At 43.7% G+C, this 18,645-nt stretch overlaps 1 protein-coding gene across 2 annotated transcripts; it reads right to left on the minus strand.

Annotated features, from left to right (window-relative positions):
* LOC138208629 (E3 ubiquitin-protein ligase RBBP6-like) lies at positions 1-13,727 on the minus strand. 2 transcript variants are annotated; one of them, XM_069166655.1, is made up of 20 exons: positions 12,546-13,727; positions 11,835-11,934; positions 11,597-11,636; positions 8,984-9,025; positions 8,746-8,834; positions 8,515-8,611; positions 8,249-8,391; positions 7,881-8,053; positions 7,393-7,496; positions 6,954-7,294; positions 6,802-6,865; positions 6,437-6,494; positions 6,297-6,345; positions 5,879-6,202; positions 5,646-5,741; positions 3,922-5,524; positions 3,132-3,736; positions 2,930-3,000; positions 2,734-2,821; positions 1-2,168 (listed from the first exon to the last, which is right to left on the minus strand). In XM_069166655.1, exons 1-20 carry the CDS (start codon positions 12,709-12,711, stop codon positions 1,178-1,180), a joined length of 5,244 nt encoding a protein of 1,747 aa, XP_069022756.1. In that variant the 5' UTR covers positions 12,712-13,727; the 3' UTR covers positions 1-1,177. The 2 variants fall into 2 exon arrangements, with proteins under 2 accessions (XP_069022756.1, XP_069022755.1); XM_069166654.1 differs by having other exon boundaries at positions 1-2,171.
* Positions 13,728-18,645: the final 4,918 nt, after the last annotated feature.

Below are 18,645 nucleotides of genomic sequence, written 5' to 3' on the forward strand. Positions count from 1 at the left end.
TGAGGTCAAAACATTTTAATTAAAAAAAAAGAGGGAACAACTCATTTCTAAGAACACCTTACCTATAATTTGTTCCAGTTCCATCACATTTCACTTTCGCACCGGCACACACACTCACTCACTTGACACAATGGCAGATAGCTACTGCACCTTTGGAACAAAATACATGCAGACTGATTTGTCATTATTAATAAACAATTCCTAGATGTATACAATCCAGTGTAGCATGACTGCATAAAGGTCTGCTTTTACTTCAAGGACGATACGAGCAATTCTGTTAGTTTTAGCCCATAAATCACATATGTTGGGAAGTGACTGGATTTCCTTTATGTTGCGTTGCGTCGAGTAAGAAAATCTGAGATTTAACCTTGTTTAGTTAGGTTGTCAATCTAATATATACATACATATATATATTCAAATATTATGAACTCGAACAAAAAAGAAAACCTGTACTGGCAGGAACTCACCCAACAGCTGACTAAAAAGAAAAAATTCTCAATGTTGAAAGTGGTTTGAAATAATAGAAAATATACAATTCGCTGTTCATTGGCTAAAACGTGCAAAACTGCAGGTACAGTCCTTCGAAAAGCGCTTCCAACGGCCCTCATAGCAATGAAGGGTATTCAATATCTAAGCCTTGAACAGCACACAGGGATGTGAGCAAAACAAACTGAAGAGAAATTATTATGTGAAGCAAGAGTTCATCTCTATTTACAAATGAATCACGAGGCAGAGAGACAGCAATTCCTCCTCTACAAAGAAGCAATCACATCCCTGAGTACAGTGTCGGTTATACCTATCATTGAGATTCACTGCTGTGTGATCAGCTATTATCATCGTGTTCTTTCTGGTCAGCTCTAAATTGATCACAATAGTGCAGTACTGCATCACTCCCCCATTTTTCCTGACCCAGACTCAGCAAAGAGGTTGACATTAAACATTAAAGAGGCCTCAGCAGCTGTCATAATGCTGCAAGTCAGGCACAACAAAGTACCGTGTGGGTTTGGAGAGCTGCAGTGACAGTGAGTGGTAGAAGAACAGCCAGACAGCTCTCCATCAGCATCGCAGAGTGGTACATGGAGCAGAATGCCAGCGTTAGCCACCATTTCCAGATGCGTTCTCATGTCCTTATTAACAGAGAAAGTTGCAGCTTTCAGACATCAATCTCAAGTCTTTGTTAGCATGGAGCCTCTTCCTCTGCTTTCTCCGTCTTATTCTCTTCCTCCCCATCTTTGTTTTTGTTCTTCTTGTGTTTCTTCTTCTTGTGTTTGTGCTTATGCTCCTTCTGCTCCTTCTGCTCCCCCTCTTTGTCCTGGCTGCTCTGTTTCTTGTGCTTTTTGTGTTTTTTGTGTTTCTTGTGTTTCTTCTTCTTCTTGTCCGCCGTGGTGTTGCCCGAGCCGCTGTGGTTGCTCGCGGAGGGGCTTTGGGAGCCTTGGCTGAGGGACGGATCGGCGCTGCCGCTCCTGCCTCTCTCCGTCTCCGAGCCTTCGCCCTCACTGTAGTCGGGCACAAAGGCCGCCTCGTCTGTCTCGCGAGCCAGGTCGGAGCACAAGCGCTGTCTCCTGGGCTCTGGTCCACGACTCTCCTCTCGTCCTCCTCCGCCTCTGCCTTCTGTGACCCTGTCCTCCTTCCCCGTCACTCCTCGCCCCTCCTCTCTGCCTCCACCTCTTCTCTCCTCATCTCTCGCTGCAGCTCTGCCTTCCTCTCGTCCCCCTCGCCCCTCCTCCCTCACCGTTTTTGTTTTGGTTGGTTTGTCAGAATTGGTCTGTGATGTTCTGCCACCTTTGCCCTCTTCCCTCGGTGCTCTCCCTTTCTTCTCCTCCCTCACCCCTCCCCTCCTCTCCTCCCTTGTGGCATCGCGGCCTTCGCTCCTGATCGGTTTGGGTGCTTCCGGCTGCGCCTCTCTGACTCGGCTCCTCTGCGGCACTGGCGAGGGCTCCTTGGGGGCAATAATTTCACTTTCCTGGCCTTCTTCGTCATCTTCTCTCTCCCACTTGGAGCGAGGAGGAGGCTGAATGAGCGGCTCCTCTACGGCCGGGCTCGGCGTTGGACTGACACTGGGGCTGCGAGCACGGCTGGTCACGGGGCTGGACGGCGGCTGCTCTGCAGGTTTAGAGGAGACACTCTTCTGCTCTTTTTCTGAGTCCGGCTTCGTCTCTTGAGTTGACCTGCTGTTTAGGGAAACACATTTTCACATGACGAACACGAATGGTGATGTACAGCCAAACAATAACCAATAGGACTGGGAATAATTTGACATATTTTAAAACACCTCAGTTTGTTAGTTGGGAAATGACTTGTATGTTAAGAGTGACATGAGAGGATCAATACCAGTTCGCAAAAGGACCAAAAGAGAAGGAGACTCTTACACTGTCCAAAAATGACATTTAAAATATAGAAGACTATACTAGATTGTGATTTTGACTGGACAGTCAATGTCAGTGTTTGGTACTGAACAACTTTAAATACTCATTTTGGTCAGCACCATAAAATAACCAACTATCGACCATTTCATCTTTTCAAATGTAACCATTATTCACTATTGTTATCCTAAAGGAAATGGCTTGCAGCAAGCGATTTAGCACACATCACAAGGCACAAAAAAAACAAAACAAAAAAAACACAACCAAAATTATAAAAGAAATAGAATATAAAACATTAAAAAAAACCATTAGCCTTGTGAAAAATGAAAACCCAAAAGGTGGATAGGAAACACGGGCTCGACAGACTCACCTCGAGGAGCTCCCAGTGTGGCTCGTCAGAGCCTTTCGACTGATCTTGGGTTTGCTCTTCACAGAACTGTCCTGACCATCTTTGACCACTGTCAGGAAGGGAGGGAACAGGAAACGGGTTTAATGCTTAATTGGACAGCACAAGACAAAACCAAAATTAGCCTCAGTTGCTTTGCTTTTACAGTGCTTCCAATTACCTTCTCTGTGAGCAGCAACGGGTTTGTCTCCTGAGGGGACACTTTTCTCCGTTCTGTCCTTGGAGACACTCCTGGGAAACAAGAGGATATAATTACACCTATTAACAACTGTGTTTACAGATAGATACAAACCACTGTCATGGTTTCAGTCATTGATATGGACGCTGGTTTGACAAGTAGCACAAAAACAAAATGTATCAACCTGTCCGATTTAGCAGCTCTTTCGGACCCCTCCCCTCTTTCTTTGGAGGATGAGCTTGGTTTCTCCTGATGGCCTGTCACTTTCTTGGTGACGGCGGATTTCTCTGCGATGGTCATTTTATCCAGACAGACAGACCTCGCTCCTCCACTTCCACCGTTGGAGCTCTTCCGTTCTGTCCTCGTCGACCTCTCTCCCTCGCTGTCCCGCTCCACTGCTACCTTCTGCGAGCCTGAACCTGAGCCGGAGACCCTGTCCTTCTCTCGGTCAGACCCAGGACCTCTGTCGGAACCAGAGGGTCTATCTCGCTCTCTGTCCTGTCCGGAGCTTCTGTCCTGCTCTCTGTCTGAGCCGTGTTGTCTGTCTCCAGCACTGCCTGGTCTCTCCCTGGAGACTCCCCTTTCCACAGACGCCGATCGCTCCTTTCGCCCGGATCCTTCTGCGGTACTACTGGGACGGTCTCCCTCAGAGCTGTTGGCAGCAGCTGATCGATCTGAGGTGGAGGTCGTCTTCTCAGAACCTGACGGCGGTCTGTCGGAGGCTGCTGTCTCAGTGCTGCCTTTTCTCCCCAGATCTCTGTTCAACTTGATCCTCCTCAGTGGCTTCACCTGCACATGGACAAAAACACAAACAATGTTTCAAGAAAATTCAACCCGTTCATGGGATTGATTAAGTTCTGAAACTCTTGAACCAACGTGATCACATCATAAATTCACTGAGCTGAAAAAAAATTCTTTAAATATCATTAGTTGAAACAAATCAGTATTTCCAAGGACTTAAACAATAGACCCACCTGAAGGTCCATTAGAGGTCTAATAGATCCTCGATCGGCTTCTACCCGGCCCATCTCACGGCTCCCTGGTAAGGGAAGAAAACCCGGCCTGTCGGAAGGGGGTGGGAGTCTGTGGAGTGGAGGCTGATGAGACGGGTGGGAGTGGGAGATGACGTCACCTCCAACTCCGTCTATTCTCCTCAGCTTTCCAGGAGGATGTCCGAGCAACGAGCGGCCCTCCTCTCCCATCCTCCTCCGACTGTCCGCTGGGGATGGAGGTCGGTGGAGGAGTGGGAGTCCGTGTGGATGCGGGAGGGGAAGGAGGCCTCCACCTTGTGGAAGATCTCTTCTTCCCCGCATGTCGTGGCCGGATCGATGGCCATCATGAAGAGAAGGATGAGGCAAAGGCAGGTTCTGGGGGGGCAGTGGAGGAGTCTTCAGCAGGGCAGGCCTCATGGTAGAGCTTTTACCCTTTTCCTTTTTAGGAGTAGTCGAGTTGGGGGCATCTTCTGGTTTGGTTTTAATGGTCTTTAACGGTTTAGCAACAGAAGAGGAGGATGAGGAAGATTCTTTCTTTTTGGCCACCACTGTTTCTATCGTCTTTTTCTTTACCTTGTCACTCTTTCCCTTCACAGTCTCCGTCTTTACTTTGGCTTTTACCTTCTGACCCTTGTCTTTCTTTGTTTTATCAGACGGTGTCTTCGATGACGACTTGGTTGAGGGTCTAACGGGTGCAGCAGTGCTTTTAGAGGCCGGAGCTTTAGAGGTTGTTGACCCAAGTGAAGGCCGTGAGGAGATGGGAGGAGTTTTATTTTGTGATGGCATCTCGTCCATTGGTTCATCTCTGACTGGAGTAGCATCACCTCTGTCCACTGAGTGTTGTGATGACTCTGGTTCGTCTCCAGTCTTCTTCCTTTTCACTTTCTTTGTCTTCAGGAGTTTAGTGCTGGACTTGGTCCCTGATGAGGAAGAGGACGGGGGATGGTGAGGTGGACCACCTCTGTCTTCTCTCCCTCTTCTTCCTCTGCCCTGGGGTGAGTAATCTCTGGATAACGGGGACATTCTGTCCCTCTCCCTGTCTCTGCTGCCATGACCTCTGTGATGCATTGGAGGATGTTGATTGTCATAGTCTTTGTAGTACTTGTTGTACCAGTCAGCATACTCCTTCTCCCACTGTCGATACCTTTCTCTTTCCCAGCGATCATGGCCTCCAGGACTTGGACCCTTCAGTTCATACGGCGGAAGCTCCCGTGGAGGTGGCTTTCGTCCACCAGGGCTGCGGCTCCGGAAGCCACCAGGAGAGCGAGACCGTGACCTAGACCTGTAGGGTCCTGCTGCTTCTGCTCCCTCCCAGCCTGGTCCTGCCCTGTAAGGGGGAGGGGACCGTGGTGTGCCAGAGCGCCGGTATCCATAAGACCTTGAACGAGAGCGGGACCTTGTCCGTGAGCGTCCATAACTGCGTCCGTTACGTCTAGAATAAGGGGAGCGGGGATAAGACCGGCCATGGGAACGTGACCGGGAGCGAGATCGACTGGGGGAATAAGAGTAAGACCGGGATCTTGATCTGGATCTAGAGCGAGAGTAAGGGGAGCGGCTGAAGGGAGAGCGGCTGTATGACCGGGACCTACAAAAGGAAATGGTTGAGAAGAAAAGGATGAAATAAGAGGAGAAAGAAAGAAGACTGTACAAAACAAAAAAAATATTGAACTATAACCAATTCTGATCCGCCTTCCTAATGAAAGTACCTGGAATAAGATGGTCTTCGTCTCTTTGGTGCATTTCTGTACTTCATAAGCTCTTTGTGGAAGTCTTTCGTAAATTCATCCAGTTTGGATGTAACACTGTGGATACAAAGACAAAAATTCAGAAACCTTTTAAGTATGAAATCACAGCCCTGTGATGTTTAGTAATATTCTAATTTGGCACAGATGCTGCTGTACCTTCTTGAAGACTTAAAACACAAAAAGTAAGGACTCACTTGTCCTGTCGGTGGTGCCTCTGTCTGTAGAAATCTTCCTTAGAAAGAGGGGGCTGGGAGAGAGATGGCGGAAGAGGGACGAGAGGGGGCTGGCCACCAGGAGTGACCCAGGGAAGGTTGAGCCCTGGTGGTCCAGGGGCATAAACAGGCTGTGGCTGGTAATTAATGGCAGGCGGAGGAATGAGGCCGGGGCCAGAGGTGTACGGAGGAGGGTAGGGCTGAGGTGGGGGTGGGTACAGGGATGGAGATGGGTAAACGGGAGGACCAGGTGCAGGAGGTGGAGCCGTCTGGAGGTGAGCAGAGGGGTGCTCTCTACCTCTGTACCTAGTAGAGAGAGAGGAGCATAAAGCATTATGAAACTGGCACATATACAACACAAACATTTAATAGATCAGACAGTCCCATAGTCAGGTCTTACCAGTGTCTGCCTCCTCCTCTGTGAGAGGGGTTGGGCCGGGACGGGTGACCTAATAGAGGAGAGAAACGGCTTATTAGTTGTTGAATGTCTTTCCTTTATGTTCACCAAATCTCCTTCAGCTAATAAATAGAGCCTCTGACCTGATGGGTGAGGTGGCCTTGGAGGTAGCGGATGACCGATACCCAGAAAACTGTAGTTCTGTGGGAGAAAATACAGTGAAACAATTTAATTACCTTCAAGAGAGGTTACAGTTGCTTGTTTACAGGGATAAATTTCTACTAAAGATGTGCGTGTACAGTAATAACAATAAATAGTATCAATTTAAAGCTCTCTTAGCCTTTAAGTCTGCCCTAACAACATAAACACTCACCATTAGTTATTGCATTTACATTATACATTGTGATTAAGTTTAGTAATCAGTGACCCAGGGTTATCTGCAGTCATGTAGAGTCACTTGTAGAAACTGCTTTTGAAAGTCATCAATCCAACACATTATTGTACCCACCTTTGATCCACCTTCTGAGCTTCCTGATGTGTCTGGTGTCACCGCAGGTTCTGGATCCGATTCCCTAAAACATAAACCGAGGCCCATGATGACGGATAAAAATGGCTTCTCGAGTATGCATTTTAATGAGGACTATCTTGGACTAAACTTACCCCGGTGGAGGTGGTTCACCCTGACTGGTTGAGTGGACAGGAGAATGGTGGTCGACAACAGGTGGAGGGGTTTGTGAAGCGTCTTGTCCTTCATCGGCGGCCGCAACAGGAGGAGGAGTGGGAGCAGAGGGAGCAGGCGCAGGAGGTGGAGCCTGTGCTTGAGGAGTGGAGGTGGGAACGCTTGTAGATGGCGGGTGACTAACGTTGACCAGCAGCGGGTCCTGCTGTCTGGAGTGTAGCGGCCTGACCAACTGTGGGCGCGGTGGAGGCGGGGCTGCATGCTGGACCTGCTTGCGCACGTGTTTGGTGTATCCCGTCTCATTTTTGAAGTTGTTCACAGCCTTGAGGAAGACAAATAAATGATTCATCGTTCAAATCAAACAGTTCAAATTCGATTTACCGACATGAACATGAAGATCGATGCATTTGAAGGGGTTACCTGTCGCAGAAACTTGTTGGCAATGAGATTATCAGGTGAAACATCTGACTGTTTGCACGTGTAGCAGATGTGTTCCTCTGAGTCCAACAAGGCCGTCCTGATACCTGAAGAGACAGTCTTAGTTAGGCAAAGTGTCACATTCATTGTGCAGATAATCTACATGTTTAATGTAAAGAACATCCCCTCAAACTCTTTTTCATAATGAACTTCAATAATCACAGTTCACTGGTAGAGCTTCAGAAAATGACAACCATCAAAACAGAGAAGGAACAACCACAGAAACTAAACCATGTCGTGGGGCAGCATTTCTCTCGAGGCCATTCTTTGTTACATTTTTATTTTTTATTTTAATGTAATGATTGTTAAGTGTGACCCATACAGAAACAGGAATACATTTCAGTTAATTATGTGATTGGCAAAGATTACTTTTACATTAAGGGAGCAAATTCAGATTTTTGATTTCTCCTGCACAACGAGTAAGGACTCACAGTCATCACAGTAGCTGTTTCCACAGCAGGGTATAACTACGGCGTCGGTCATCAGGTCGTTGCAGATCGGACACAGGAGCTCATCGGGGATTGGGTCTGTATCATCCTCAGATGACGACTGGTCGTGTGGAACAAATGGAGGACGCTCCTTCTTTCCCTGGGCGTACGCCTCCCTGTAAATAGAGATTTGGTTTAAAATTTTGAGGAGCAAAAAGGAAGCAGCAGTAATAAATAATGAATGGAAATGCTTTCTTCGAGAGGATACAGACACAAAATGGGCTATGACAAAGATAAATATGACACTAGTCAATGTGCTTCACATGTACACTAAACAGTGTGTATTTGTGCTGTTGTTGGTTGACACATACGCATCGATAGCAGGTATAGCGTATTCTCCAGTGCTGGTTAACATGGCTCCCTTGGTGCCCGGCTCTGCTTTCACCATGAAGCTCTGCGGTATGCCCTTACTAATTCTTACTGGTTTGGGAGCCTCCACACTCTTATCCTGCACCTAAAACATTTTAAAAAGAAAAAAATCATCACCCTCCAAAATGCGAAGAGTACTTTTGAAGAAATTACATGGCAACAAACTAAAAATTGATAGCAGACAATGAAAACGAGACATGATAATTACCATCAGCATGGGGCACTGTCGAATGTAGTGACCAGCCTTTCCACAGCGGTAGCAGGTATAATGAGCAGGTGGCGGTCCGACTGCCTTCTTGGAGTAACTACAAAGACAAGTTCAACTTATTGAATCAATCTACAGTTAATGGAATAACGTTGAGTACAGATTAACAAGATGAAAATGCAGAAAGGTCTGGCTTTAATCAGGTGTAAAAATGAGGTTTGTGTGTGTACTAACTGTATTGGATCATATTCATGGTTTGACTGAGACATCATGGCTTTAATCTTGTCCTCCTCTGATGCATTTGCGTCAACCAGGTTAGCGGTCTAAACGACATCACGGAGAAGGGGGAAATAAGAGAAGGGAGGATGTCAACCTCTCAAGAAATACAAAGAAAAAAAAAAAGAAAAAAAACATGTATTCAACTTGGGGTAATCTTTTCCTGAAGTACAGGAAGCATGCATGGAAACAGTACCTTGGCAAGTTGGGCGAGTGACAAAGAAGGAGAAGAATCCGTCTGCAGGAGAATCAGAGTACATATATTAAAGGTGTTAACATAATATCATGTCGACATACAGTGGGAGATTAGAAGCCCCGATAAGAGTCCCCCACCACATCTGTGTCCAGTCCCTCAAGAGTCGGCGTCTAAATCTTCACAACAGAATTAGGGCCTTTGTTGAGTGCTGACAGTGCATGAAATAATGCAGGTATACAAGAGTGGGCATCTAAATCAAGACACGGATTACGAGTCGTATGCGCAATGTTCATTCCTCTACTGACTGTCATAGTTCTTTAAATAAAAAAAAAAAATACAAATAAAAAAACGTAACTGTTGTGAAAGCGTCTCTATGCTTGTCTTTTCTGACATGTTTACATGGAAGAGCTCGTTTGTTTGGAGAAGAAAGTTAAAAATCCAACAAACAGCAATGTCACAATCAAAAAAGGTGGTTTTTAAGAGCAAAGAGTCCATACTGAATATTATCTATTCCCTTGCCAAGTGATATACAAGGAGTTATTACAGCCAACATACAAAATACAATTTATGTGCATTTAGTTGCATATTTTAGAGAGATTTACTAAAGCCAACTTATGGATAATTTGAATGAATACATTTATGACTGTCAAAGTGTGGAAGTCATTCAGCACTGATAAGCTGCAAGAAGTTCTAAAAGGTCCAAGAGCTGCTGCTTAAACATTTCAAGCCTTCCTAACTATTTGGGCTTATCAGCAAATTCAAAACGGGGCACTTCCCTCTATATCCTAAAGCTGCTTCTGCTACGCAGAGGGCAATTTTCTCAAAGGAATACTTGACATTTCATTTTAGTGTGCAGTTTCTCTTCACCAGGCCACAGTGATTTACGTTTTTGCACCGCCTTGTCAAAAGCGGTTGACACGATTGTTAGAAAGTCATCAAAAACAGTTCAAGATTGTTTTCTGTGAATTAATGAGCCAGCATGGAGAGGTGCCAACCCGTTTAAAAAAAATGTAAAGAGAAATCTGTCAGATATTTGGGGCTGATAAGACACAAGTGTAAAGATTTTTCTCAAAAAATATGGCCTGATAAAGAAAAATGGAAAGTCAAAATTGTTGTCAAGTGTTCCTTCAAGCGGTTCCCTACAACAGCCCGACACCACTACAGAGTGAAGGGTGAAAGCAAGAGGAGGGATGTCTCTGTGATGCACGTCAGGCGTCAATGGACCACGAGAGTTAAGCTCAAAGCACAAGTCACGTTTTACACTGACAAAAATTAAACGCCACTCAGCCTAATTCTTCGGATAAAGGTCTGTTAGTAAATAAACAAGCGTGCAGGGTGGGGTGTCCATCATGAAATGCAGGGCTCGGAGGAAACACCGGGATTGCAGAAAGCTGCGGAGGGAACACACAGGGATCTGGTGCAAGCGGTTCTGACACTGAACCACTGAACAACTTTATTGACAGGTTCTGCAGCTTACAGCTTACAGGACACACTACACCAGTTCACTTCTCACTGCAGCAACCATGGAAGGTCTCCAGAGATTGACAGGATATTTAGTTTACTGATTATGCGTCTGTGCGATCATGTCACAACATTAAACGTCAGTGGCCAAGTCACAGCGTCTCACTTATCAAAACGAGCTTCTTTCTGATCCCCCAAACCACAGTTGTAACAATACGCTTCAAACGAGGACCCGCTTCTTTGCAAAACAGGCACTTAGGAATCGGAATGTATTCAGTGGAACTTAGCAGGGTAAAATATGTGAGCCTTTGAGGTTTAAGGGTTATGTGGAGTCCATACTCAAAGTAGAACACAAAATCTTCATGATGAAAGTGTACAAGACAAAACAATTGACATTGGTAAGTGTTATTAAACAGGTCGGAGGAAATTTAAGAGCAGCGTAAGCTGGTGAAATAAAAATCACTGGCAAATCTATTCCACTCACACAACTTTAGTTTTGCAATTGTAATCAAAGTTAATTACAATCAATCCCAGCCATACTTTACTTCTTTGGGTTCAGAAACCATATAATAAATCAGATATTTTCACAGAAAATAAATGACAATGGATTATTAATACAAAAATACCATATTTTACTTTTACAAACCCCTTTAAAAAAAACACATTTGCCTGGCCTGAAGCAGGCTACAAACCATTTCATTATGAAATACAGTCATTAACAGATTAAATTATTACCCAGTCAATTATACGTGGCAACAGTTTAACAGTTGGTCAGTTCAAAGCATTAAAAAAACAATGGTGGCTAGTCTGTTGTTTCTCTTAACAACCTCATCTTGTTCAGCCACAATGTGTTTTAATCTGCTAATTTTGAAAAAGAAACAGAAAAGCAGGCTTTTTAGAGAGAAACAACAAACTATTCTAACTGTGGTGCCTCAAGGAAACCCTCCCCAAAAAGACATCAAATAACATATAGAGGTCAAGATCTCAACACAAAAATGTAGCCAATACACAGTGAACAGAAGGTACAACTTGATCTTTGTTGACAGAATGTTCTTGAGAAAGGTGACTAAAGAGAGAAAGAGGGGGAGAGAGAGAGAGCGAGAAGTGAGGAGGAGGAGGAGAGTGTGTTGTTTTTGGGTTTGTTTTACATACGGGTCTTGATGATCCCACCACAGCTGTGTCAGAACGATCTCTGCAGGATCAAACACAGAAAGAAACCATCAGTTACCGACATTATTCGACAGCCAACGACAGGATCGGTTATCAACTGCAAATGTATCAGAAGACATATTTTCTTTAAGAGAAAAACCTCTTAATAATTCTGTATCGTGAGTGAACGTCCAGCTCAATCATGACTCGGGTACTGATAGCGTATTTTTAGGATACATACACAATGAACGTCCTGCCAGCAGGTTTTACTCCACCGATCGGAGTCCGGCGGACGATCACAGACGAGTGTTTCGGGATGTGGGCTTCATCATCCGTGTATTCTGTGAAAAAAAAAGAAAAAGAACAAAAAAAACAAAACAAAAAAAGACATAAAACATTATTCCATTTGATTAATATCACAGACGTTGGTTCATCAGAATGCAAAGCATTTTTGGATTAAGACAACAACAAAATGTGCAGAAAATAATAAAAAATGTGTTTCTAAATAAGAACACAAGAATTTCTGTCATTTTTCTTAGTCAAAGCCTGTGGGTGAATTTGCAGCAGCTTTTATTACCTCACAACTTAAACTAAAGCTCTGAAACTAATAGAAAGAACAGCTCAATTGATGCAATGCAGTTTAAATGTATAATTTCTCTACAAATCCTGTCAGTATTAGGCCTCAAGTCAACAGACTTAAATCTGCAAATTGACTAAAATTGGGAGAAGTCAATTAGTATTGAAGAAAATATTCCAGAAATTTACAAGTTCCAACTTGAGAAGTTGCATCTCAAACCTAAAACACATCCTCCCTAATATCTTCATCGTTGTAAACTACATAATCAACTGTCAAAACAAATCAGGTGGTTGCAATTTCCTGCACATCACTCACTGTTACGGCACAAAATATCAAATATAATGTTTGGTCGTGTGTGTTGCCCTGGTAACGTACCTTCCCGAGTCTGCGCATTGGTGATCTGCAGGTCGCAGTCTGTGGCCTTGAGGCGCTCCCTCGCCATAATCTGCCTTTTAAGCTCGTTGAGGGTGATATGCAGCCCATCGAAAGTGACTGTGTTGTAGTCCAGTTTGGAAGAAAACTTATAGTGAACACACGACATTTTTTTTGTTGTTGTTGTTGTTTTTTTGTTTTTTTTTTACAGGTCTAAGCACTTATCAAGTCAATCAAGCACAAGGAAGGAAAAAAAAAACACAGGCCTGGTATAAGAAAATGAAACAGCGTCAACACTGAACACAGGAGGCTAAATCTGGTGACTTTAATAAGGAAACCTTCTTTATATTCGCTGCAACACTGTGGACAAAGAAAGGACTAAAATGTGGTGGTGGTGGTGGGGAGGAGGGAGGTGGGGAGGGAGGGGGGGGGGGAAAGGTTCAGCTCGCAGATGATTGCCAAAGAAAAATAATCGCGGTACGAGGCCGGAGCGCCATTGAGCGGCCAAGTTCTTTAAAGTCCGACAAAACACAACAAGGTGCCGCCAAATCCAAGGAAGTCCATGCAGCACGGTGGGAAACCTATCACCTGGGTGTAAACGAGGCCAAGTCCGTCGTTAATTGTCCTTCGACGGGAAGCCCAGACCGCCGCGTCGCTAGCAGCGGGCCCGGGGTTCCCCCAGCATCAAGTCCTTGTGTGATGGTTTATTTATCGAAGTGACAAACACGACCGAGGCTCCACAAAGAGTCCACACAACAACAAACAAAAAAAAATAATAATAAAAAAAAACCTTCCGCAAACGAAGTCCACGAGTTGTTTTTTGTTTTTGTTTTTTTTTTACGTTACCGCCTCAAAAATAATCTCTGTGAAACCGAGTCGCTCCGTGTGAACGTCGGGTTAGCTGGCGGCCGAGCTAACATGCTACATGCTACCTCCTCGAGACGAGCTAACGGCTGGTCGTTAACGGCGCTAAGCTAACAACGTTGCTGTCGAACAACCGGACGGAAAAAAAAAATCCAACCAGTTACGTAGTCAAGACGCGAAGCTCCTCTTCGATCCGCGATTATTTTCCCATCGCGGAAAAACTTGGGGGGGGGGAGGAAAAAAAACTGTGAATCCGGATAAATCTTCTGTTTTAATCCATTAAATCCATCGCGGCGATCCAAAGCTGCTTCTCGTCCTCGCTGTTTCATCAAAATGGCGGAAGGAAGGAACCGGATGTACCCGTGGTTCCACCGGAGAGTCCACGTGACGTCACGAGGTTCGTCTCCGGAAGAGAAACGAAACGCGTTGAAACGGTTGCATGTGCAGTGACTTCAAATTGCAGAGACACTGAGACAAAATTTGGGATTACAAAGTAAAAAAAAAAATTAAAAAAAAAAAAAAAAAAAAAAAAAAAGGATCCCTTATGGTTTATATTAACAAGACGTTAAATGGTTCTGTGAGAGATGGTGATTATTGGAGATTTATCACACAACTCCCCAGTTTCCTTCGGCTCTATGAAGCATGTTAGTGACTTTTGTCTCTGTGTTAGTTTTGTAACCCAATTTTATTTAACCTCGTTTCCAGCAGCAGCAAGTCAGTTTACATTGAAAAAAAAAAAACCTGTACAAACTGTAATCTGTGCCAAACTACAGAGAGTTAGCAACTATTAATCCTAAAGGGTAGAGGAGAGGCTGTGTTTGTGAATGAAGGTGTAGATGAGAGGCTGTGTTTGTGAATGAAGGTGTAGATGAGAGGCTGTGTTTGTGAATGAAGGTGTAGACAAAAGGCTGTGTTTGTGAATAAAGGTGTAGACAAAAGGCTGTGTTTGTGAATGAGAGTGAAAGTACTTGGCCAAACCAAAAGGTCACAGGAGGGGGTCGACAACCTGTGGGGTCACATACTGTTGTTCTTTGAGGCATAAACAGGAACCCTGTTCCTGAGAACTCCAGGGTGTGAAGGAAGACAACCACCACCTCCACCAACCAACAAAGGACACAACAACACACATGACTTTTTGTTTTTAGTACTATAGGAAGACTGGGTGAGGGAAAGTCAGGAGGTCAGACTTCGTGAACAGACACATACTCTGTTGCGGTCAGGGAAACATAGTCTGGACCCAGAGCTCTGTAAACTGATTATTCTACGGCTGTTAAATAAATATCTTGAAGCCTGACATCTTCTCCTATTGCCTCATTAAAGAACACGCAGGACTGGGGGCTGACACATACTGGCTTTATACTAGCAGCAGCCCAAGTCCAACAATACCTGTGTCAAATATGTCTCTCAGAAGTTGGGGAAAGCTGGTAAAAGTTTCTTGCATAGCTAATTTAATTGCGGTAAAGGTTCCAGGTGTTGAACGAGGATCTGAAGGCATGTCACATTACATTACATTTCATTTAGCTGACGCTTTTATCCAAAGCGACTTACAATAAGTACATTTTAATTATGAGGGTACAAAACCCAGAACAACAGGAATCCAGAAAATACAATTTCTTCAAGAAATCCAAACTACAAAGTTCTATCAGTAAGTTGTCATTTTAAGTGCTACTAAAGTTCTCCTATTCAAGGTAAAGTCTGAAGAGGTGTGTTTTTAGTTTGTGGCGGAAGATGTACAGAGTTTCTGCTGTCCTGATGTCGTTGGGGAGCTCATTACACCATTTAGGAGCCAGGACAGCAAACAGTCATGATTTTGTAGAGTGTTTAACTCAGTGAGGAGCAACAAGCCGATTGGTAAAAGCAGAGTGGAGGGAGCGAGCTGGGATGTAAGGTTGGACCATGTCCTGGATGTAGACTGGACCTCTTGAGAGAGATGTCACAAAACAGGGACCCCTGTGCCAGAGCCTCCGTGTAAACGCCAATGTCAAGTCCATCAGCCCTCAGAGGCACAGGAAGTGTATTTCTTAGTTGGAAGTGGTAGGCAGAGGGTGGTCTGTACTGGAGCGAGGCCCAGACAACGGGGGTAACTGCCATTCACAGCTGGTCACAACCAACACCGGAGAGAGGTCTGCAGATGTAGACGGCAGCTACAAGAGGCCCAGACAGACAGCGTTGGAGACCCGAAACTAAACCATGGGGAGAAGGGTAAAGGGTAAATAGCCAAGAACCCTCCCTTTCTGACCTGAAAGAGGAGACGGCCAAACAACACCTCCGTCGTACCCGGCCGAAACCGGACCGGGCAAAATACCTTCAGCAGTCTGGGATGAAGGCAGGCAGGTAACAATGTGCATTGATAGGACAATAGAAGCAACATTTAAAATACCACAAAAGCCACTTTCACCATTAACTAATCCCAATTACAATTTACTAACATGGCCACCAAGCATTATAAGGTCATATTTAGGCCCTTTGGGTTTGTGTTTTGATCATTTAGCAAAAAAATCAACTAAAGTTGGATTTGATTTATAATAGGTTTGAATTATTGATAATTTTGAGTTCATAAGATAAGATAGTAATTCTAATATTACATTATCTTTTTAAAAAAAATACTAAACTTGTTTTCTGTTATAGCAGGTGCTTACTTAGCACGTGCAAAGTGTCTAGTACATTTAATTAATATAAATGTAATTCATAAATTAATTGATCCAGCTACTTTATGTGGCTTTGCCTAGTTTCCATACTTAATGTATCTCTCTTTGTACCAGCACATTCAATGCTAGCCTTACTGCTGACAAGACAAGGGTTAACAGTTGAATATTTCTGTACTATTGGTTTCCTGGTGCTCTTTGGTTGTTACATTTATCTCATTAGTAAACAAGTTACTCAATTGGTGCAGCTACAATCTTTAGCCCTGGTAGTTTTCATTCTTCAATTATGTATATGTACCTCCTACATTCTTTTATCTTCCTATAATATATTCTACTTTATAATAATTTGTCACTTCCTACAGACTGACTGGAATATCAAATCCCTCATGAGGTACTGTTGGCAGCATGGCGGAACTGTCTCCTTGGGGCGGTGGGTTTGATTCCCACTGTTGCCGGGATTTTGTCATGAATATTTCCAAAACAATACTAAAGTATAAGGATGTCTTAGTGGTGTTTTCTATATCTCAAGGATGCAGCCATGGTAGGTTGCATGGGAAGCAATTTGATCATATCTTGCAAATCACTAAGACGTATGCAGCTTTTAAACAGGGTCGAAATTATTGTGTCATGAGAGGAGTCGATTTGAACGCTGCTCTCTTGTGGTACAGACTCCACCGTTTCACAGCCACAACAGTAGTGATGGCTGTAGCTAGTCCAGAGTAGGCTACAGTGGACCAAAGATCTTTAATAGCCTGATAACAGTTCAGAGACATTTAAAAAAAAAAAAAAAAAAAAAAGACCCTACTGATCTGTAGCTCGGCTATAACGGCCTAATGTCCAGTGTCACTCAGGCAGTGACGCAGGGATTGTGACGATTCCCTCTGACTAATAGTGGTCTGCAGTGTTTTTACGTCACCTTTTAGTATTGGCTTAGCTGGCTTGGGACCCTTAGTAGAGCAGAGCCAAGCTGAGCCAAGCCGAGCTGATACTGCCAATGGAGAAGGGGCTGAAAGAGGTAAACATCTGTCAACATCATTTTTGTAATTACTCTCACTGCCAGAAGAGGGAGACAAACGTTTTAATGTTAATCTGTAGTTTTAATGGTGGTGTCATCAGGTAATAAATATACTGTGTGGTCATTGCAAACAATCACAACTATAAGATACTGAGAAAAAAAAAAGATATATTAAAGCAGGTTCAATCAATAGCTTATATAATAACAGATTCTGGCTTAGCATGTGACAAGTGTACACTGTCATTTGTGAATTTTGTGAACCCATTTTGTAGGTAGCATGGCCGAGCGGTCCAAGGCGCTGGATTAAGGCTCCAGTCTCTTCGGGGGTGTGTGTTTGAATCCCACAGCTGCCAGGATTTTTTTCATGAATTGCTTTCATACAGCAAAGTGCATGTACTTGTAAAGGCAGAGGGAGTGGACTCTCAGCTCAGTAAGTGTGCCGTCCTCCTGGGAAAATAGGTAATAAATGTTGGGTCGTACAAAGAGTCTATAGGTTAACTGAGGTAAGCGTGACGCCGTTGTCAAGGTAATCTCTTGTGTGAGCATATTCATTACAACTTCCTTGAACGTTAGCCTGAATGCATCTGCTGCCATGGTAACGATTATGATTTCTCAGCCTGCCTGCTGCTCTGCTGATGTCTGTTTGTGAAACTGTTTGTACCACTCTAATTCTGTAACACAGCTCATTCATGCATGTTCACACACATGAATAACTTCATATTTATCAGTACAGCGGGGTCAATTATATTTGATAAACTGTTTGTGCCTTTGTTTGTATATTTGTACTTGGTTTGGACATTCGATTCAGTGTTCACTTATGCACTGACAGATATGAATATTCTCTCCCTCCCATTGATTCACACAAAGAGACCTGAGATACCCTGTGCAACACAAAAGCAGCAGCACTACACCTTGAACCACACTTATTTCTCTCTGAAGCACAGTTTTTCAGATTCTCTTGATTTCTAAGTTTTATTTGATGTAAACAGAGACTCTGTGACATAACAGTAAGGACAGAACCTTTTGTTACACTTATGGATGCTCATATGCTTCTGAAATACACACTCAATCTGTCACAGTCATTCTCAGATGTATGTCGCATTCATTCGCACACAAACAACAGATATAGCTACAGTAATAGCATAGCAGAACCAAAAACAACAAAAACAACAAATATTAGATCTCAAAATTGTGTTTTTGTTTACTTCTGTGCTGGAGTGATTAGCCAATTGACAGAAACCTAATCTCCAACTACCTTGATGACTGATTGATTAATTTTGACATTTTTCAAACAAAAATGCCATCCATTCTTTGATTCCAGCATTATTTCTTTGCTTTATATTCCATTATATTTTGGGTTTTGCACTGTTGGCCAGGCTCCAAGATATTGTTATTCCACTTTTTTTTTTTTTTCCACAATTTTTGACCAAATAATTCACTGAAAAGATATCTGACAGAGCGATTTAGTCCTTCTGTGGTCTCCAAAGTCTTTCCTCTTTGTCTACCAAGAAAGTAAGAGGACATCTCCTCATTAAATCTCGTCCTGTCACTTAAGTTCTGTCCTGTGCTTTATATCCTC

The sequence above is a fragment of the Embiotoca jacksoni genome, unplaced genomic scaffold (genome assembly GCF_022577435.1).
Source record: "Embiotoca jacksoni isolate LCO1_2020_lvr unplaced genomic scaffold, fEmbJac1.0.p SCAF_4, whole genome shotgun sequence".
NCBI lineage: Eukaryota > Metazoa > Chordata > Actinopteri > Embiotocidae > Embiotoca > Embiotoca jacksoni.

Excerpts from the sequence above, each read along its gene's own strand:
- LOC138208629 (XM_069166654.1), bottom strand. The coding sequence starts at position 12,711 with ATGTCGTGTGTTCACTATAAGTTTTCTTCCAAACTGGACTACAACACA. Across the intron at positions 7,295-7,392 it reads CCAACAAGTTTCTGCGACAG|GCTGTGAACAACTTCAAAAA; the intron begins GTAACCCCTTCA and ends GTCTTCCTCAAG. Across the intron at positions 6,866-6,953 it reads GGTGAACCACCTCCACCGGG|GGAATCGGATCCAGAACCTG; the intron begins GTAAGTTTAGTC and ends TTTATGTTTTAG.